At 39.5% G+C, this 22,745-nt stretch overlaps 1 protein-coding gene across 2 annotated transcripts in view; it reads left to right on the forward strand.

The window, feature by feature from the left end:
- The first annotated feature begins 10,354 nt into the window (after positions 1 to 10,354).
- ift80 (intraflagellar transport 80 homolog (Chlamydomonas)) overlaps positions 10,355 to 22,745 on the forward strand; it is a 201,988-nt gene continuing 189,597 nt past the window's right edge. For both annotated transcript variants that reach the window (XM_072915026.1, XM_072915027.1), the window contains exons 1-3: positions 10,355 to 10,571; positions 10,669 to 10,727; positions 22,345 to 22,568. In XM_072915026.1, the coding sequence (XP_072771127.1) occupies positions 10,693 to 10,727; positions 22,345 to 22,568 (259 nt within the window). In that variant the 5' untranslated portion in view covers positions 10,355 to 10,571; positions 10,669 to 10,692. The remainder of the gene's footprint in view (positions 10,572 to 10,668; positions 10,728 to 22,344; positions 22,569 to 22,745) is intronic.

Below are 22,745 nucleotides of genomic sequence, written 5' to 3' on the forward strand. Positions count from 1 at the left end.
ACCAAACAAGAATGACAAACACATTCCGGGAGAACATCTGCACCTTAACACAACAGAACAAATACCCAGAATCCCATGCAGCCCTGACTCTTCCGGGCTGCATTATACACCCCTGCTACCACCAACCCCCCCCCCCCCCCCCCCCCACACTTTATTTGTCGTTATTTATACTTTCTGAATAAATTATGTGATAATGTTCATCAGTGTTAATTGGTGTTAATTTTCAATCTAACTAGATAAAAAATATCTAAATCCAATTACAGTATGTTATTTGTGTGGTTTGATCATTTTCCTAGACCAGGGGTCGGCAACCCGCGGCTCCGGAGCCGCATGCGGCTCTTTGATCACTCTGATGCGGCTCAGCTGCATACTGCATACTTGCCGACCCTCCCGGGAGATTTCCGTGCCTCTCGTAGTAAACTCAATATTCACCGATTTTCACCCTGACAATAATAATAAGGGCGTGCCATGATGGTACAGCATTTAGCGCTCTCTACAGTCTATACAAACAGCGTGCTAACCCAGCCTTTTGTTGTATGCATCTGCACCTTAACACAACATAAACACAACAGAACAAATACCCAGAATCCCATGCAGCCCTGACTCTTCCGGGCTACATTATACACCCCTGCTACCACCAAACCCCCCCCCCCCCCCCCCTACGTTCGTCGGTTGAGGTGGGGGTTTGGTAGCGGGGTGTATAATGTAGCCCGGAAGAGTTAGGGCTGCATGGGATTCTGGGTATTTGTCGTGTTGTGTTTATGTTGTGTTACGGTGCAGATGTTCTCCCGAAATGTGTTTGTCATTCTTGTTTGGTGTGGGTTCACAGTGTGGCGCATTATTAGTAAGAGTGTTAAAGTTGTTTTTTTTTTATATACCGCCACCGTCAGTGTAACCTGTGTGGTTGTTGATCAAGTATGCCTTGCTGTCACCTATGTGAGCAAGCGGGAGCCCAATATAACGTGTGGTTGATCATGCACGCTGGTTGTAGTGGGTGCTATATGCTGTACCACCACGGCACGCATGACGCTGACAAGAGCCCATCCATCCATCCATTTTCTACCGCTTATTCCCTTCGGGGTCGCGGGGGGCGCTGGAGCCTATCTCCATTCATATAAAACCCGCATGCCGCACCAGCATTCAAATTCCATAATAAGGTATGGGCAGACCCCTGGTTTATACATGGCACAAAGCAGAAAAAATACTTTTTATGCAGTGTTATATCGTTTTAACTTACAAATTTTTTTTGCGGCTCCCATTGTTATCTTTAATTTGTGAAACTGGTCAAAATGGCTCTTTGACTGGTAAAGGTTGCCGACCCCTGCCATAGGCTCACAGAAATGTCATAAATAATCCAAATTTGGAGCACAGCATCATAGTTTTCACAGCTTTTTGGTTGTTAGAGGTAGAAAGCATTTTAAAGTACATTTCTAATGATTTTTTAAAGGCACAAAAAACAGGTCGGGTATTGGGAAACTTACATTTATGCCAATAGTATGATGAGGTTGCAAAGGTCAAATTCCTTTTAAAAATGTTTCTCATACAGTGTAAAACTAAATAGCACATTTTTAAAACAAAGCACAAATTTGTCATGAAAATTGCTATAGTGATGGAGTGCTTTCACAAGTCTAAAACATGTGGTGAACAGTTTCTGCATGCATGTGACATAAGGTGCAGGTAACATCAATGTCCTTCTTGTACTGATTGTGTCACACACACACACACACTAGGTGTGGTGAAATTATTCTCTGCATTTGACCCATCACCCTTGATCTCCCCCTGGGCGGTGAGGGGAGCAGTGAGCAGTAGCGGTGGCCGCGCCCGGGAATCACTTTTGGTGATTTAACCCCCAATTCCAACCCTTGATGCTGAGTGCCAAGCAGGGAGGTAATGGCTCCCATTTTTATAGTCTTTGGTATGACTCAACCTACTGATCTTAGGGCGGATACTCTAACCACTAGGCCACTGTTTTTCAACCTTTTTGGAGCCAAGGCACATTTTTTTGCGTTGACAGTAAAAAGTTGTTGTCGCAATTGTTGGATATGACTTTAAAGCATAACCAAGCATGCATCACTATAGCTCTTGTCTCAAAGTAGGTGTACTGTCACCACCTGTCACATCACACCCTGACTTATTTGGACTTTTTTGCTGTTTTCCTGTGTGTAGTGTTTTACTTCTTGTCTTGCGCTCCTATTTTGGTGGCTTTCTTTTTTTTTTTCATATACATATACATATATATATATATATATATATATATATATATATATATATAAATTAGTATAAATTATCTAAACACAGTTTTGTTTGCATATTTTCAGGATATATATATATATATATATATATATATATATATATATATATATATATATATATATATATATATATTGGTGGCTTTTTTTTTTTCATATACATATATATATATATATATATATATATATATATATATATATATATATTTATATATATATATATATGTATATGAAAGAAAAAGAGAAAGCCACCAATATATATATATATATATATATATATATATATATATATACATCCTGAAAATATGCAAACAAAACTGTGTTTAGATAATTGATACTTCAAACTTGCATAAATAAATCTTAAGGAATTTAACATAACTTGGCTTCTGAGAGCTTCAAAAGGTAATGAATAAAATGCTAAAGTTGTTGATAAACAAACAATTATTTTAATAATTAAACATGGTCATTTTAAATGAATTATTATGATCATTTAAAATTAATTATTTCCCATATGTTTATTTTAATGTATAATTCTATGGCTGGATGTAATAAGGAGTCAGAAAAAATACAAATAAAAATGCAATTAATTTTTATGTTTTTAGCAAAATATAGTAATAATGTATTTAGTTTAAAAAAAAAAATTAATAAATATAATTATTTATAGGTAAGATAAACATAATAATACAATTTATCTCTAGTCTGGATGATTTAGTTCTTGTCACCCTGTGGTCCTCACTCAGGTACGCACGGGAGATTTTCGGGAGAATATTTGTCCCGGGAGGATTTCGGGAGAGGTGTTGAATTTCGGGAGTCTCTCGGAAGATTCGGGAGGGTTGGCAAGTATGAATTATGATGCAGATTCCAAGCATGTAAAGACTTAGTATAGTTGAAGACTTACGGTCATTAGAAAACATCATAATGGCAGCTACACTTTACATCTTATCGATGTAAAAAAAAAATATTTGGGAATATCCGACGGTCCAGATTGAAAAATTTAACGGGCCTTCATTTGCCCAAGTCTGGATTAAAAGGAGTGTCAAGTGGATCATTCACAATCGTTTTACAGCAGAAAAGAGGAGCTATAACCAGAGGTGGGTAGTAACGCGCTACATTTACTCCGTTACATCTACTTGAGTAACTTTTGGGATAAATTGTACTTCTAAGAGTAGTTTTAATGCAACATACTTTTACTTTTACTTAAGTATATTTATAGAGAAGGAACGCTACTTTTACTCCGCTACTTTTATCTACATTCAGCTCGCTACTCGCTATTAATTTCTATCGATCTGTTAATGCACGCTTTGTTTGTTTTGGTCTGTCAGACAGACCTTCAAAGTGCCTGCCTTACTGGTGACGTTTCACTTCGTTCCACCAATCAGATGCAGTCACTGGTGACGTTGGACCAATCAAACAGAGCCAGGCGGTCACATGACCTGACTTAAACAAGTTGAAAAACTTATTGGGGTGTTACCATTTAGTGGTCAATTGTACGGAATAAGTACTGTACTGTGCAATCTACTAATAAAAGTTCCAATCAATCAATCAAAAGTGTGAGGGAAAAAAGATACTTGTTTTATTTCAACCGTACCGTCAAAAGCCTCAAGACTGACCGCACATGAGGACGTTCCTGTCTTCACAATAAAAGTGCCGCGCCATCGCGCCTGCGCTTTCAAAACAAGAGTCTCCGAAAGCCAGCGCAAACAAGCTAGCAAGCTACGGAGTTTTGACGCCAATATATTTCTTGTAAAGTGTATAAAAACGAATATGGAAGCTGGACAAATAAGATGCCAAAAACCCACCACTTTCATGTGGTATTAGACAGAAAGGAGGAACTTTTCTTCTCCTCCATTTGAAAACGTGGACGTTATCATCACTACTGTCTGATTACAATCAACGCAAGTCATCAGAATCAGGTAATACACCAACTTATACTCTAGTCTTCATGAAAGAAAGGAATCTATATGTTAAACATGCATGTATATTCATTAAAACACCTTTAACATGTAAACAAAAACAGCAAAATAAATACTTATAAATTATATACTGTATATATCAATGTATATGTATGTATGTATGTATATATATATATATATGTCTTAATAAGGTTATCCAAAAAATAGTGCTCGATACCGTAGTAGAGCGCAATATATGTATGTGTGGGGAAAAAAATCACAAGACTATTTCATCTCTACAGGCCTGTTTCATGAGGGGGGGTACCCTCAATCGTCAGGAGATTTTAATGGGAGCATTCACATACCATGGTTTATATAGGGCACAGAGTGGGTGGGTACAGGCTGGTGTAGGGGCGTGGTGATTGGCTCATGTGTTACCTAGGAGGTGTTTCCGTCTATGGCGGCATGTTGTTACAATTTCGCTGCGCTTGTTGAGGGATGACAGGTCTGGACGGTAAATAATAAACAGTTTCTCTTTCAAGCATAGGTTGCATCTTTTATTACCACTATTGTAAGGTGTGCTGGATGCAAGAATTTGCCATGTTATTGAATATTCAACATTATTGTCTTTGAGGTCCCAAATGTGTTTGCTGAGTTCTGTGGTATTTCGCAGGTTTTTGTTCCTGAAAGAAGCCTTGTGAAAGCGCAGCGAAATTGTAACAACATGCCGCCATAGACAGAAACACCTCCTAGGTAACACATGAGCCAATCACCACGCCCCTAGGCCAGCCTGTACCCACCCACTCTGTGCCCTATATAAACCATGGTATGCGAATGCTCCCATTAAAATCTCCTGACAATTGAGGGTACCCCCCCTCATGAAACAGGCCTGTAGAGATGAAATAGTCTTGTGATTTTTTTTCCCCACACATACATATATTGCGCTCTACTACGGTATCGAGCACTATTTTTTGGATAACCTTATTAAGACATATATATATATATATATATATATATATATATATATATATATATATATATATATATATATATATATATATATATATATATATATATATATATATATATATATATATATATATATATATATACATCATGAAAATATGCAAATAAAACTGTGTTTAGATAATTGATACTTCAAACTTGCATAAATAAATCTTAAGGGATATAACATAACTTGGCTTCTGAGAGCTTCAAAATGTAATGAATAAAATGCTAAAGTTGTTGATGAACAAACAATTATTTTAATAATTAAATATGGTCATTTTAAATTAGTTATTATGATCATTTAAAATTAATTATTTCCAATATGTTTATTTTAATGTATAATTCTATGGCTGGATGTAATAAGGAGTCAGAAAAAATACAAATAAAAATACAATTAATTTGTATGTTTTTAGCAAAATATAGTAAAAATGTATTTAGTTTTTTTTTTTTTAAATTAATAAATATAATTATTTATAGGTAAGATAAACATAATAATACAATTTATCTCTAGTCTGGATGATTTAGTTCTTGTCACCCTGTGGTCCTCACTCAGGTCCGCATGGAGCTGGAGGGGGCGTGGCCTCCAGCTCCGGCTGAAAATCAGGAGATTTTCGGGAGAGGCGCTGAAATTCGGGAGTCTCCCGGAAGATTCGGGAGGGTTGGCAAGTATGATATGATGCAGATTCCAAGCATGTAAAGACTTAGTATAATTGAAGACTTACGGTCATTAGAAAACATCATAATGGCAGCTACACTTTACATCTTAAAGATGTAAAAAAAAAAAATTTGGGAATGTCCGACGGTCCAGATTGAAAAATTTAACGGGCCTTCATTTGCCCAAGTCTGGATTAAAAGGAGTGTCAAGTGGATCATTCACAATCGTTTTACAGCAGAAAAGAGGAGCTATAACCAGAGGTGGGTAGTAACGCGCTACATTTACTCCGTTACATCTACTTGAGTAACTTTTGGGATAAATTGTACTTCTAAGAGTAGTTTTAGTGCAACATACTTTTACTTTTACTTAAGTATATTTATAGAGAAGGAACGCTACTTTTACTCCGCTACTTTTACTCCGCTACTTTTACTCCGCTACTTTTATCTACATTCAGCTCGCTACTCGCTACTAATTTTTATCGATCTGTTAATGCACGCTTTGTTTGTTTTGGTCTGTCAGACAGACCTTCAAAGTGCCTGCCTTACTGGTGACGTTTCACTTCGTTCCACCAATCAGATGCAGTCACTGGTGACGTTGGACCAATCAAACAGAGCCATGTGGTCACATGACCTGACTTAAACAAGTTGAAAAACTTATTGGGGTGTTACCATTTAGTGGTCAATTGTACGGAATATGTACTGTACTGTGCAATCTACTAATACAAGTTCCAATCAATCAATCAAAAGTGTGAGGGAAAAAAGATACTTGTTTTATTTCAACCGTACCGTCAAAAGCCTCAAGACTGACCGCACATGAGGACGTTCCTGTCTTCACAATAAAAGTGCCGCGCCATCGCGCCTGCGCTTTCAAAACAAGAGTCTCCGAAAGCCAGCGCAAACAAGCTAGCAAGCTACGGAGTTTTGACGCCAATATATTTCTTGTAAAGTGTATATAAACGAATATGGAAGCTGGACAAATAAGATGCCAAAAACCCACCACTTTCATGTGGTATTAGACAGAAAGGAGGAACTTTTCTTCTCCTCCATTTGAAAACGTGGACGTTATCATCACTACTGTCTGATTACAATCAATGCAAGTCATCACAATCAGGTAATACACCAACTTATATTCTAGTCTTCATGAAAGAAAGGAATCTATATGTTAAACATGCATGTATATTCATTAAAACACCTTTAACATGTAAACAAAAACAGCAAAATAAATACTTATAAATTATATACTGTATATATCAATGTATATGTATGTATGTATGTATATATATATATATATATATATATATGTCTTAATAAGGTTATCCAAAAAATAGTGCTCGATACCGTAGTAGAGCGCAATATATGTATGTGTGGGGAAAAAAATCACAAGACTATTTCATCTCTACAGGCCTGTTTCATGAGGGGGGGTACCCTCAATCGTCAGGAGATTTTAATGGGAGCATTCGCATACCATGGTTTATATAGGGCACAGAGTGGGTGGGTACAGGCTGGCCTAGGGGCGTGGTGATTGGCTCATGTGTTACCTAGGAGGTGTTTCCGTCTATGGCGGCATGTTGTTACAATTTCGCTGCGCTTGTTGAGGGATGACAGGTCTGGACGGTAAATAATAAACAGTTTCTCTTTCAAGCATAGGTTGCATCTTTTATTACCACTATTGTAAGGTGTGCTGGATGCAAGAATTTGCCATGTTATTGAATATTCAACATTATTGTCTTTGAGGTCCCAAATGTGTTTGCTGAGTTCTGTGGTATTTCGCAGGTTTTTGTTCCTGAAAGAAGCCTTGTGAAAGCGCAGCGAAATTGTAACAACATGCCGCCATAGACGGAAACACCTCCTAGGTAACACATGAGCCAATCACCACGCCCCTAGGCCAGCCTGTACCCACCCACTCTGTGCCCTATATAAACCATGGTATGCGAATGCTCCCATTAAAATCTCCTGACGATTGAGGGTACCCCCCCTCATGAAACAGGCCTGTCGAGATGAAATAGTCTTGTGATTTTTTTTCCCCACACATACATATATTGCGCTCTACTACGGTATCGAGCACTATTTTTTGGATAACCTTATTAAGACATATATATATATATATATATATATATATATATATATATATATATATATATATATACACATAATGAAAATATGCAAATAAAACTGTGTTTAGATAATTGATACTTCAAACTTGCATAAATAAATCTTAAGGGATATAACATAACTTGGCTTCTGAGAGCTTCAAAATGTAATGAATAAAATGCTAAAGTTGTTGATAAACAAACAATTATTTTAATAATTAAACATGGTCATTTTAAATGAATTATTATGATCATTTAAAATTAATTATTTCCCATATGTTTATTTTAATGTATAATTCTATGGCTGGATGTAATAAGGAGTCAGAAAAAATACAAATAAAAATGCAATTAATTTTTGTTTTTAGCAAAATATAGTAAAAATTTATTTAGTTTTTTTTTTTAAAATTAATAAATATAATTATTTATAGGTAAGATAAACATAATAATACAATTTATCTCTAGTCTGGATGATTTAGTTCTTGTCACCCTGTGGTCCTCACCAGGGCCGGCCCGTGGCATAGGCCGTATAGGCAAATGCTAAGGGCGCCGTCCATTAGGGGGCGCCACGCCAGTGCCACAAATGTTGGAGAAAAAAAATAAATAAATAAAAAAAAGTTGGTACTATTTCTAAATACAAAAAATAATCCCACGTTAATTAAAATGCAAAGTAAAGCCTATTTAATAGAAATATTATTTGTTACAACATTACGCCCCTCCCTCCTCGCCCCGCACGGTGCGCCCCCTCCCTTCCCGTATCAAGACTCTTTTTGGACGTCACCACATCAAAAAATCAACACAAGATGTCAAAACGGCCAAAACTGTCAGGTGCCCAGGGAAGAAAAAAGAGAAAAGAAGAGGAGGAGAAACGAGAAAAGACAGAGGTAGCAGGTAGGTAACGTTAGCCTACATGAAATTATTTGTCTGTTACAGAATGTGATAGTAACCTGGCTTTTTAGCATTAAGCTAATGTTACATGATTCGGCAATTGCTAATCAATAAATAGCTAGTTCTGTTTTAACGTCGGGTTAATATTGTGGAGGGGGCTAAATTGTTATGGAAAATAATAATGTAACGTTAGGTAATTACAGTACTCCCACCTTACATTCCTCAGGGACATTTGTATTAGATCTTTTAAGCAGGTGTTTTTTGTTTACATTGTTATTGCCTTCTGGTTAGCTAATGTTTGCCCTGCAGGTAATAGTCACTTTTCCACCCATTAGGTATAGTTGTAAGCCTAGTTGTTAAAGTGCACATCATTAATGTTAATTAAGCAATATGTATGTAAAAAATATTGTATTTCATATATTCATTTTTTATTTTTTGCATTCATTTATTTATTCATATTTTTTTTTATCTTGTTAACTATTCTGATTGTTAATTTGCTTTCTTTAAGTAAAAAAAAGGTCAAAGACAAAGCTATTTGGTTTCTTGTGAGTATATACAGTTCACTGCCGATGTGGGGGGGCGCCATCTAAAATCTTGCCTAGGGCGCCAGATTGGTTAGGGCCGGGCCTGATATACATACATATATATATATATATATATATATATATATATATATATATATATATATATATATATATATATCTACATCCTGAAAATATGCAAACAAAACTGTGTTTAGATAATTGATACTTCAAACTTGCATAAATAAATCTTAAGGAATATAACATAACTTGGCTTCTGAGAGCTTCAAAATGTAATGAATAAAATGCTAAAGTTGTTGATAAACAAGCAATTATTTTAATAATTAAATACGGTCATTTTAAATGAATTATTATGATAATTTAAAATTAATTATTTCAAAAATGTTTATTTTTATGTATAATTCTATGGCTGGATGTAATAAGGAGTCAGAAAAAATACAAATAAAAATACAATTAATTTTGATGTTTTTAGCAAAATATAGTAAAAATGTATATATATATTTTTTTTAATTAATAAATATAATTATTTATAGGTAAGATAAACATAATAATACAATTTATCTCTAGTCTGGATGATTTAGTTTTTGTCACCCTGTGGTCCTCACTCAGGTCCGCATGGAGCTGGAGGGGGCGTGGCCTCCAGCTCCGGCTGAAAATCGGGAGATTTTCGGGAGAGGCGCTGAATTTCGGGAGTCTCCCGGAAGATTCGGGAGGGTTGGCAAGTATGAATTATGATGCAGATTCCAAGCATGTAAAGACTTAGTATAGTTGAAGACTTACGGTCATTAGAAAACATCATAATGGCAGCTACACTTTACATCTTATAGATGTAAAAAAAAATATTTGGGAATATCCGACGGTCCAGATTTGCCTTCATTTGCCCAGGTCTGGATTAAAAGGAGTGTCAAGTGGATCATTCACAATCGTTTTACAGCAGAAAAGAGGAGCTATAACAATTCAACATGTTACTATTTCAAAGTATGTGTTGTCAGGGAGCTGACTCGCAACTCTCGCGAGAACTGCCATTGCATCACGTGACCCAGATCGAAATGGCGACAGAGTGTTGCTGCCATCGCAAACTAACTCGCCTGTCACTTTAAAGAACACACAAACCACACATTTTGAACCACTCGGGGGGGAATCAACCGCGACTCCGATATTTATTCCCAACGGTAAAAACGATGAGCATTTTTAACGGGAAGGTGAGGTTAGCATAGCGTCACTGCACGAAGATAAGACGAACACAGTCAGGTAACATAGCAACCACCTAACAACTCTTCTCTACTTTACTCCTTTTCTTATCAAATCAGCATTCTAACTTGCTCACACTAATTGTTTCTTTTCACAGGAATCCGCGTCATCGATTCCGACAATGCGATTGAAAACATCCCTGCTGAAGGAGCCTAAACATATCCTTTACCTTTTGTTTACGTCTTCAATGTCTAATTCTTACCGTTTTGTTGTCCACCCCAGGACATAATTCTGCCTTTTAACTTCATGTAACATTTATTTAAGAAGCTTGCTTAAAAAGACACTGCCAAAACTGAAATATAAGTAAGATGACATATCTCAAATAAGGGCGATATTTGCTTATTTTCTATCATTCTTCTCACTAAGCAGATTTTATGTTAGAGTGTTTTACTTGTTTTAAGTAGAGATGTCCGATAATGACTTTTTTGCCGATATTGTCCAACTCTTAATTACCGATTCCGATATCAAGCGATACCGATATATACAGTGGTGGAATTAACACACTATTATGCCTAATTTTGTTGTGATGCTCACACTTTTTCTGCAGGCGAGCTACTTTTCAATTGATCAAGTCGTGGGGATCTACCTCATTCATATATATCATTTATATTTACTTATTTATGAAATATATGTTTTTGTTAACAAGTTAAAGGTGTTTAATGATGATACAAGCATGTTCAACACATATAGTTAATATTGTTAACAAGTTAAAGGTGTTTAAAGATAATACAAGCATGTTTAACACGTATAGTTAATATTGGTAACAAGTTAAAGGTGTTTAAAGATAATACAAGCATGTTTAACACATATAGTTAATATTGTTAATAAATTAAAGGTGTTTAATGATAATACAAGCATGTTTAACACATATAGTTAATATTGTTAACAAGTTAAAGATGTTTAAAGATAATACAAGCATGTTTAACACATATAGTTAATATTGGTAATAAGTTAAAGGTGTTTAAAGATAATACAAGCATGTTTAACACTTATAGTTAATATTGGTAATAAGTTAAAGGTGTTTAAAGATAATACAAGCATGTTTAACACTTATAGTTAATATTGGTAATAAGTTAAAGGTGTTTAAAGATAATACAAGCATGTTTAACACTTATAGTTAATATTGGTAATAAGTTAAAGTTGTTTAAAGATAATACAAGAATGTTTAACACATATAGTTAATATTGTTAACAAGTTAAAGGTGTTTAAAGATAATACAAGCATGTTTAACACATATAGTTAATATTGTTAACAAGTTAAAGGTGTTTAAAGATAATACAAGCATGTTTAACACTTATAGTTAATATTGGTAATAAGTTAAAGGTGTTTAAAGATAATACAAGCATGTTTAACACATACAGTTAATATTGTTAACAAGTTAAAGGTGTTTAAAGATAATACAAGCATGTTTAACACTTATAGTTAATATTGGTAATAAGTTAAAGGTGTTTAAAGATAATACAAGCATGTTTAACACATATAGTTAATATTGTTAACAAGTTAAAGGTGTTTAAAGATAATACAAGCATGTTTAACACTTATAGTTAATATTGGTAATAAGTTAAAGGTGTTTAAAGATAATACAAGCATGTTTAACACATATAGTTAATATTGTTAACAAGTTAAAGATGTTTAAAGATAATACAAGCATGTTTAACACTTATAGTTAATATTGGTAATAAGTTAAAGGTGTTTAAAGATAATACAAGAATGTTTAACACATATAGTTAATATTGTTAACAAGTTAAAGGTGTTTAAAGATAAAACAAGCATGTTTAACACTTATAGTTAATATTGGTAATAAGTTAAAGGTGTTTAAAGATAATACAAGCATGTTTAACACATATAGTTAATATTGTTAACAACTTAAAGGTGGTTAAAGATAATACAAGCATGTTTAACACATATAGTTAATATTGTTAACAACTTAAAGGTGGTTAAAGATAATACAAGCATGTTTAACACATATAGTTAATATTGTTAACAACTTAAAGGTGGTTAAAGATAATACAAGCATGTTTAACACATAGTTAATATTGTTAACAAGTTAAAGGTGTTTAAAGATAATACAAGCATGTTTAACACTTATAGTTAATATTGGTAATAAGTTAAAGGTGTTTAAAGATAATACAAGCATGTTTAACACTTATAGTTAATATTGGTAATAAGTTAAAAGTGTTTAAAGATAATACAAGCATGTTTAACACATATAGTTAATATTGTTAACAACTTAAAAGGTGGTTAGAGATAATACATGCATGTTCAACACATATAGTTAATATTGTGAACAAGTTAAAGGTGTTTAAAGATAATACAAGCATGTTTAACACTTATAGTTAATATTGGTAACAAGTTAAAGGTGTTTAAAGATAATACAAGCATGTTTAACATTTATAGTTAATATTGGTAATAAGTTATAGGTGTTTAAAGATAATACAAGCATGTTTAACACATATAGTTAATATTGTTAACAACTTAAAGGTGGTTAAAGATAATACAAGCATGTTTAACACATAGTTAATATTGTTAACAAGTTAAAGGTGTTTAAAGCTAATACAAGCATGTTTAACACATATAGTTAATATTGTTAATCATCAAAGGTGTTTATTGATAATACAAGAATGTTTAACACATATAGTTAATATTGTTAACAAGTTAAAGGTGTTTAAAGATAATACAAGAATGTTTAACACATATAGTTAATATTGATAACAAGTTAAAGGTGTTTAAAGATAATACAAGTATGTTTAATACATATAGTTAATATTGTTAACAAGTTAAAGGTGTTTAAAGATAATACAAGCATGTTTAACACTTATAGTTAATATTGTTAATAAATTAAAGGTGTTTAATGATAATACAAGAATGTTTAACACATATAGTTAATATTGTTAACAAGTTAAAGGTGTTTAAAGATAATACAAGCATGTTTAACACTTATAGTTAATATTGGTAATAAGTTAAAGGTGTTTAAAGATAATACAAGCATGTTTAACACATATAGTTAATATTGTTAACAACTTAAAGGTGGTTAAAGATAATACAAGCATGTTTAACACATATAGTTAATATTGTTAACAACTTAAAGGTGTTTAAAGATAATACAAGCATGTTTAACACATATAGTTAATATTGTTAATAAATTAAAGGTGTTTATTGATAATACAAGCATGTTTAACACATATAGTTAATATTGTTAACAACTTAAAGGTGGTTAAAGATAATACAAGCATGTTTGACACATATAGTTAATATTGGTAATAAGTTAAAGGTGTTTAAAGATAATACAAGCATGTTTAACACATATAGTTAATATTGTTAACAACTTAAAGGTGGTTAAAGATAATACAAGCATGTTTAACACATATAGTTAATATTGTTAACAACTTAAAGGTGGTTAAAGATAATACAAGCATGTTTAACACATATAGTTAATATTGTTAACAAGTTAAAGGTGTTTAAAGATAATACAAGCATGTTTAACACATATAGTTAATATTGTTAATACCTTAAAGGTGTTTAAAGATAATACCAGCATGTTTAACACATATAGTTAATATTGTTAATAAGTTAAAAGTGTTTAAAGATAATACAAGCATGTTTAACACATATAGATTCCTTTCTTTCATGAAGACAAGAATATAAGTTGGTGTATTACCTGATTGTGATGACTTGCATTGATTGGAATCAGACAGTGGTGCTGATAACGTCCGCATTTTCGAATGGAGGAGAAAAAAAGTCCTCCTTTCTGTCCAATACCACATGAAAGTGGTTGGTTTTTGGCATCTTATTTGTCCAGCTTCCGTACTCCTTTGTACACACTTTACAAGAAATACATTGTCGGCAAACTCCGTAGCTTGCTAGCTTGTGCACGCCAGCTTTCTGAGACTCTTATTTTGGTAGCGCAGGCGGGATGAAGCAGAGCTTTTATTGTGCAACTGTGCAGTCGGTCTTTGGAGTTTTGACGACAGGTACGGCGCCAGAGTCTGTTGAAATAAAGTGTTTCTCGCCTTCCAGTCGGTCATTTTAATGAGCTGGCAGCAGCCAGCGTCATCTCAGAAGACCCTCGGGTGCCGTGAATGTCAATCAAGTGACGAAAGTGACGTCATAGTGAAGATTTATGATCGCTCATTTTTAGGACTATTTTTTTAATGCCTGGCTGGCGATCGACTGACACACCCTCCGAGATCGACCGGTAGCTCGCGATCGACGTAATGAGCACCCCTGCATTAAACAATGTAACAAGGTTTTCCAAAATAAATCAACTCAAGTTATGGAAAAAAATGCCAACATGGCACTGCCATATTTATTATTGAAGTCACAGAAAGTGGGGTAGCGGGGGGGTGTATATTGTAGCGTCCTGGAAGAGTTAGTGCTGCAAGGGGTTCTGGGTATTTCTTCTGTTGTGTTTATGTTGTGTTACGGTGCGGGTGTTCTCCCGAAATGTGTTTGTCATTCTTGTTTGGTGTGGGTTCACAGTGTGGCGCATATTTGTAACAGTGTTAAAGTTGTTTATACGGCCACCCTCAGTGTGACCTGTATGGCTGTTGACCAAGTATGCATTGCATTCACTTGTGTGTGTGAAAAGCCGTAGATATTATGTGATTGGGCCGGCACACAAAGGCAGTGCCTTTAAGGTACGCCCCCAATATTGTTGTCTGGGTGGAAATCGGGAGAAATTCGGGAGAATGGTTGTCCCGGGAGATTTTCGGGAGGGGCACTGAAATTGGGGAGTCTCCCGGGTAAATGGGGATGGTTGGCAAGTATGACTTGGAGACACAACTGCTCTGTACTTCTCCCTACGTCCGTGTACACAGCGGCCTTTTAAAAAGTAATACATTTTACTTTTTGAAACCAATACAGATAATTTCTGATATTACATTTTAAAGCATTTATCGGCCGATAATATCGGCAGTCCGATATTATCGGACATCTCTAGTCACATCCAATTAGAAATCTCATCTTATCTAGTGACTCACAGTTTTCCTCCATGGCAATGTTATTTTCCACTGAATAGTTAGAATATGTTGCGTGTAGTGCTATCATAAACAATGACTCGGTGAACAAAGCCTACCAATATGGCTGCCGACAATGCATTGTGGGACACTATAGTAAAAAAAATCCCAAGCCGTCAATATATAGCATGTGTATATTGCAGTGACGTGCAGTCACTAGAGGCATTTTTTATTAAATTGTTATATGTATCCAGTAGAGATGCGCGGTTTGCGGACACAACCGCGGAGTCCGCGGATAATCCGCGGATCGGGCGGATGAAATTAAAAAAACTAAGATTTTATCCGCTCGCGGGTCGGGTCGGGCGGATTAATTTTTTTTTTTTTTTGCGGGTGGCAGTTAAACCAATTCGGAAATATATATACATAGTTAAATGTTGTTACCCACATACGAAAAACGAGCAGGCACCTGCAGCATATGCCACAACAGAAGAAAAAAAAAGAACAGAGATGGACACTTTTACGGAGCGGAGAAGGGACGCCTCGCCGGGGTCCTGGACCGAGGCCCCTTCCCCCGAGAGGGCCCCACCGGGAGCCGTAGCTGAAGCGATCCGCGAGAAAGGCCCGACGCACGTCCAGGGTCACTACCGCGCCCACCGCACCGACACCCCGCCTCGTCCGCTTTCGCCGCGGCCGGCGTCACGCGCAGCAGGTAAGCAGCTTACCTGCCCGCCACCCCCGTGGCCGGGGGCTCGTAACATGGGTCACTCCGCGCGCTCCGCCCGCGCAGCTTACCTGCTTGCCACCCCTGTTGCCGGGGGCGCGTAACAGGGGTCACTCCGCGCGTAGTGCGCTCATGAAAGGGGTGGGGCTCACCCTGGTTGATATAGAGAGCAGGACGGTGGCCATGGAAGTCGGAACCCGCTAAGGGAGTGTGTAACAACCCACCTGCCGAATCAACTAGCCCTGAAAATGGATGGCACTGGAGCGTGGGCCCATATCTGGGCGTCGCCGGCAGCGAGACGCGCTTGGAGGTGCGCTCAGCGCGTCTCCCATATGATTGCGCACTGGTGTGCGTCTGGGTCGTGACAGCGTGGCACGCGAATGTCTGTGCATTGGATCAGTCTCCTTTCTTTAACAGGCAAAAGCTTTATAACCTCACCATACCTGCCAACTTTTAAATCAGAAAAACCTAGTAGCCAGGGTCCAAGGGCCGCAGGCCCCGGTAGGTCCAGGACAAAGTCCTGGTGGAGGGTTCAGGGCTTCGCCCCCCGACGCAAAATGACTATTAGCATTCAGACAGGTTAAAATGTTGCTAAAACCATCACTTTTCTATCAGTCACAGTGACTTTTCAAAACAAAAATATTACAGCAAAAATCATATGGGTTGATTGACATGTTTATTCTGTAAGCTAACTTCAATAGTTTGAAATTATTTTGACAGTTAATGCCAGTTATCCTGTCAACCTTTCACAAGACTTCAATTTGTTAATTGAAAGTATAAATAGTATAAACACTTTTTACAGTATGTCGTGCTGTGAAATACAGCCGACAGGATTGCGCATGCATGGTGCAGGAGAACAAAGGACTTCTTTCATTTAAGGTTTGTGATAAACCATCAAACTCATTCGTTAAAAGGACTCTATAGTAATATAAAGCGAGTTTTTCTGGACATTATCATGCAAGAAAAGTTTATTTTTGGGATCGCGATCACCGCGTAATGATTTTTAAAGGTTGCATTACATTATTAACTGTCCCATGTGATCAGCCAGTGCGATTGGAAGTCCATGCTCAATTATTGCCTCCGTAAATAAAACTTCGGCATTTATCACATCCAAAGAATCTGTTTGGGCGACGAAAAACGTTGAAAGTTTTCCACTTGTATCGCTAGCAACGGCATTAGACTTGTGTTTTTTTGTCCCAACGTGGTCTTTTACATCGCTAATTCCTCCGTGTCCGATCGAAAAATCTTGTCTGCACAAGGTGTAATTCGCGTAGTTTTCACCCTTTTTTTTAAATTTTTTTATTAATATTAGATATATAACAACGGGCGGATGGTGGGCGGGTGAAGTTCTGATCAAACGTTACATCGGGTGGATGGCGGATGGTTGACGACTTTCTGACGCGGTTGCGGATGAAATAATTGCCTATCCGCGCATCTCTAGTATCCAGTGATTATACTATAAAGTTATTTTCCATTTAACTTCACCCGTTTTAGATTATTTTTATTTAAAATCGCTGAATTTTCACATTTGCCGTTCAAATACTGAGAAGAGACGGTGCGGTGAACAGCAGCCAGTTGAGGCACGTCACTGCGTTGTGCCTCACCATGGATTGCGGACTCGGCTAACTGCTGGCCTGCTGTGCAGTGAGACCGTATTGCTATATGAATTATATTATACATTTCCATAGGTGGGGCACGATGGCGAGCGCCTGGTGGCCGGGCCTGTCCCCATGGGGCCCGGCCGGGCACAGCCCGAAGAGGCAACGTGGGTCCCCCCTCCAATGGGCTCACCACCCATAGCAGGGGCCATAGAGGTCGGGTGCAGTGTGAGCTGGGCGGCAGCCGAAGGCAGGGCACTTGGCGGTCCGATCCTCGGCTACATAAGCTGGCTCTTGGGACGTGGAACGTCACTTCGCTGGGGGGGAAGGAGCCTGAGCTAGTGCGTGAGGTGGAGAAGTTCCGGCTAGATATGGTCGGACTCACTTCGACGCACAGCAAGGGCTCTGGAACCAGTTCTCTTGAGAGGGGCTGGACTCTCTTCCACTCTGGCGTTGCCGGCAGTGAGAGGCGACGGGCTGGGGTGGCAATTCTTGTTGCCCCTCGGCTCAAAGCCTGCACGTTGGAGTTCAACCCGGTGGACGAGAGGGTAGCTTCCCTCCGCCTTCGGGTGGGGGGACGGGTCCTGACTGTAGCTCAGAGTACCCACCCTTTTTGGATTCACTCGAGGGAGTACTGGAGAGTGCTCCCCCGGGTGATTCCCTCGTTCTACTGGGGGACTTCAACGCTCATGTTGGCAGCGACAGTGAAACCTGGAGAGGTGTGATTGGGAAGAATGGCCGCCCGGATCTGAACCCGAGTGGTGTTTTGTTATTGGACTTTTGTGCTCGTCACAGATTGTCGATAACAAACACCATGTTTAAACATAAGGGTGTCCATATGTGCACTTGGCACCAGGACACCCTAGGCCGCAGTTCCATGATCGACTTTGTAGTTGTGTCATCGGATTTGCGGCCTCATGTTTTGGACACTCGGGTGAAGAGAGGGGCGGAGCTTTCTACCGATCACCACCTGGTGGTGAGTTGGCTGCGATGGTGGGGGAGGATGCCGGACAGACCTGGCAGGCCCAAACGCATTGTGAGGGTTTGCTGGGAACGCCTGGCAGAGTCTCCTGTCAGAGAGAGTTTCAATTCCCACCTCCGGAAGAACTTTGAACATGTCACGAGGGAGGTGCTGGACATTGAGTCCGAGTGGACAATGTTCCGTACCTCTATTGTCGAGGCGGCCGATTGGAGCTGTGGCCGCAAGGTAGTTGGTGCCTGTCGTGGCGGTAATCCTAGAACCCGTTGGTGGACGCCGGCGGTGAGGGATGCCGTCAGGCTGAAGAAGGAGTCCTATCGGGTTCTTTTGGCTCATGGGACTCCTGAGGCAGCAGACAGGTACCGACAAGCCAAGCGGTGTGCGGCTTCAGCGGTCGCGGAGGCAAAAACTCGGACATGGGAGGAGTTCGGGGAGGCCATGGAAAAAGACTTCCGGACGGCTTCGAAGCAATTCTGGACCACCATCCGCCGCCTCAGGAAGGGGAAGCAGTGCAGTGTCAACACCGTGTATGGTGGGGATGGTGCTCTGCTGACCTCGACTGCGGATTTTGTGGATCGGTGGAGGGAATACTTCGAAGACCTCCTCAATCCTACCATCACGTCTTCCTATAAGGAAGCAGGACCTGGGGAATCTGTGGTGGGCTCTCCTATTTCTGGGGCTGAGGTTGCCGAGGTAGTTAAAAAGCTCTTCGGTGGCAAGGCCCCAGGGGTGGATGAGATCCGCCCGGAGTTCCTTAAGGCTCTGGATGTTGTGGGGCTGTCTTGGTTGACAAGACTCTGCAACATTGCGTGGACATCGGGGGCGGTACCTCTGGATTGGCAGACCGGGGTGGTGGTTCCTCTCTTTAAGAAGGGGAACCGGAGGGTGTGTTCCAACTATCGTGGGATCACACTCCTCAGCCTTCCCGGTAAGGTCTATTCAGGTGTACTGGAGAGGAGGCTACGCCGGATAGTCGAACCTCGGATTCAGGAGGAACAGTGTGGTTTTCGTCCTGGTCGTGGAACTGTGGACCAGCTCTATACTCTCGGCAGGGTCCTTGAGGGTGCATGGGAGTTTGCCCAACCAGTCTACATGTGCTTTGTGGACTTGGAGAAGGCATTCGACCATGTACCCCAGGAAGTCCTGTGGGGAGTGCTCAGAGAGTATGGGGTAACGGACTGTCTTATTGTGGCAGTTCGCTCCCTGTATAATCAGTGTCAGAGCTTGGTCCGCATTGCCGGCAGTAAGTCGGACACGTTTCCAGTGAGGGTTGGACTCCGCCAAGGCTGCCCTTTGTCACCGATTCTGTTCATAACCTTTATGGACAGAATTTCTAGGCGCAGTCAGGGCGTTGAGGGGATCTGGTTTGGTGGCTGCAGGATTAGGTCACTGCTATTTGCAGATGATGTGGTCCTGATGGCTTCCTCCGGCCAAGATCTTCAGCTCTCACTGGATCGGTTCGCAGCCGAGTGTGAAGCGACTGGGATGGGAATCAGCACCTCCAAGTCCGAGTCCATGGTTCTCTCCCGGTAAAGGGTGGAGTGCCATCTCCGGGTTGGGGAGGAGATCTTGCCCCAAGTGGAGGAGTTCAAGTACCTCGGAGTCTTGTTCACGAGTGGGGGAAGAGTGGATTGTGAGATCGACAGGCGGATCGGTGCGGCGTCTTCAGTAATGCGGACGCTGTATCGATCCGTTGTGGTGAAGAAGGAGCTGAGCCGGAAGGCAAAGCTCTCGATTTACCGGTCGATCTACGTTCCCATCCTCACCTATGGTCATGAGCTTTGGGTCATGACCGAAAGGACAAGATCACGGGTACAAGCGGCCGAAATGAGTTTCCTCCGCCGAGTGGCGGGGCTCTCCCTTAGAGATAGGGTGAGAAGCTCTGTCATTCGGGAGGAGCTCAAAGTAAAGCCGCTGCTCCTCCACATCGAGAGGAGCCAGATGAGGTGGTTCGGGCATCTGGTCAGGATGCCAACCGAACGCCTCCCTAGGAAGGTGTTTCGGGCATGTCCGACCGGTAGGAGGCCACGGGGAAGACCCAGGACACGCTGGGAAGACTATCTCTCCCGGCTGGCCTGGGAACGCCTCGGGATACCCCGGGAGGAGCTGGACGAAGTGGCTGGGGAGAGGGAAGTCTGGGCTTCCCTGCTTAAGCTGCTGCCCCCGCGACCCGACCTCGGCTAAGCGGAAGAAGATGGATGGATGGATGGATTTCCATAGTTTAGTTAGCTGAGGTATATAATGTACAGTGTATTTTGTCAACAACTGTATGTGTGTAAAGTATTTCTTGTGCTGAGCGATCATAAAACGGCTGCAAAAGACGCACTGGCTGAGGCTTGCCTCCTGCACCCCCGCCGTAGAATGCACGGCAACCCCTGACGGGAGTGTTATATCAACTAAAGCCCACACTTAAACTTTCCACGTGCAAGATTGAATCTAATTAAAAAAGTTATTTCATAAGAAGCCAAAAAGTGCAAAAACAATAATATTCGTGTTGGAGGAGTTGTGAATGACTGCAGGGCCACAACATTAGGTACACCTGCAGACTGCAGGTGTACCTAATTCACAACTCCTCCAACACGAACATTATTGTTTTTGCACTTTTTGGCTTCTTATTAAATAACTTTTGTAACCTATTTTTATGGGCTTTCCTCTTTGTGATGTTAAGTTCCTGTTATGCGCTGTTATACAGTATATACCTTGAGCTCTTATTTTGAAGGCGCTAAGAGCGGAAGTGATGACACGTTGGAGTGGAGCGGAAGTTTTTGAAAGAATGTAAATAAAGTGGTCCACGTGTAAACTGGAGCCTCCGTGTTTGTTATTTTGTAGTTTCATACAGTATAGGCCACATTTATAAACCCTCGGTTACACTTTTTTGAATAGATTCAATCTTGCACGTGGAAAGTTTAAGTGAGGGCTTTAGTTGATATAACACTCTCGTCAGGGGGTGCATTAATCCAGCACAACAGCGGCTCATGGACTTATTTTATAAGTAAAGGTAAGACCATAATAACGTTTTTTTTTAAATTAAATGTGCTTTTTTGTGTGCTACAGTTTGTATGTGTAAAGTTAAAGTTAAGTTAAAGTAGCAATGATTGTCACACACACACTAGGTGTAATGAAATCTGTCCTCTGCATTTGACCCATCCCCTTGATCACCCCCTGGGAGGTGAGGGGAGCAGTGGGCAGCATCGGCGCCGCGCCCGGGAATAATTTTTGGTGATTTAATAACCCCCAATTCCAAGCCTTGATGCTGAGTGCCAAGCAGGGAAGAATGCTGGTATGAGCTTTTAAACATTACCCGTTAACTGCTGCCAATCAAATGGTGAATAAGATACTCTTTAGGGTTCATATGTTTGTAAATCTGACTGTGATGAAGTCAGTGCCTCACCAGCCATCAACCTCACCGCACGTCACTGGTATATTGATGCAAGTTTCCCTATATACTGGGGTGTGGTCGTTTTAGAAGGTTAAACCTGCTCACCTAATGTGATTTGACCATTCTCCTTAATATGAGCTCACATAGGGAGCTAGTGAGCTGCATTGGCTGGACCACAGCTGATGAGCTGTACTCCTGCAGTGATGACCACCAGATCCTCAGGTGGAACCTTCTGACCAGCGAGACCAGCCTCGTCGTCAAATTACCAGACAGCTTCTACCCGATTGACCTGCACTGGTTCCCTAAGACTGTCGGTGGCAAAAAGCAGACTTCGGCCGAGGTCTTTGTGCTAACCAGCAGTGACGGTAAGTCTTTATTTATCAATCCATTTCCAATGAGCCTAACTCGCATGTTTTTGTGGTGTTTGAGGAATATAGAGAATCCGGAGAAAACCCACATTGAGTATGGGGAGTGCGTTTTTGCACCTTGATCTCCTGACAGAGGCAGACATGCCAACCATGTAGGCTACAGTGCAGTCACCC

The sequence above is a fragment of the Nerophis lumbriciformis genome, linkage group LG17 (assembly GCF_033978685.3).
Source record: "Nerophis lumbriciformis linkage group LG17, RoL_Nlum_v2.1, whole genome shotgun sequence".
Lineage (NCBI taxonomy): Eukaryota > Metazoa > Chordata > Actinopteri > Syngnathiformes > Syngnathidae > Nerophis > Nerophis lumbriciformis.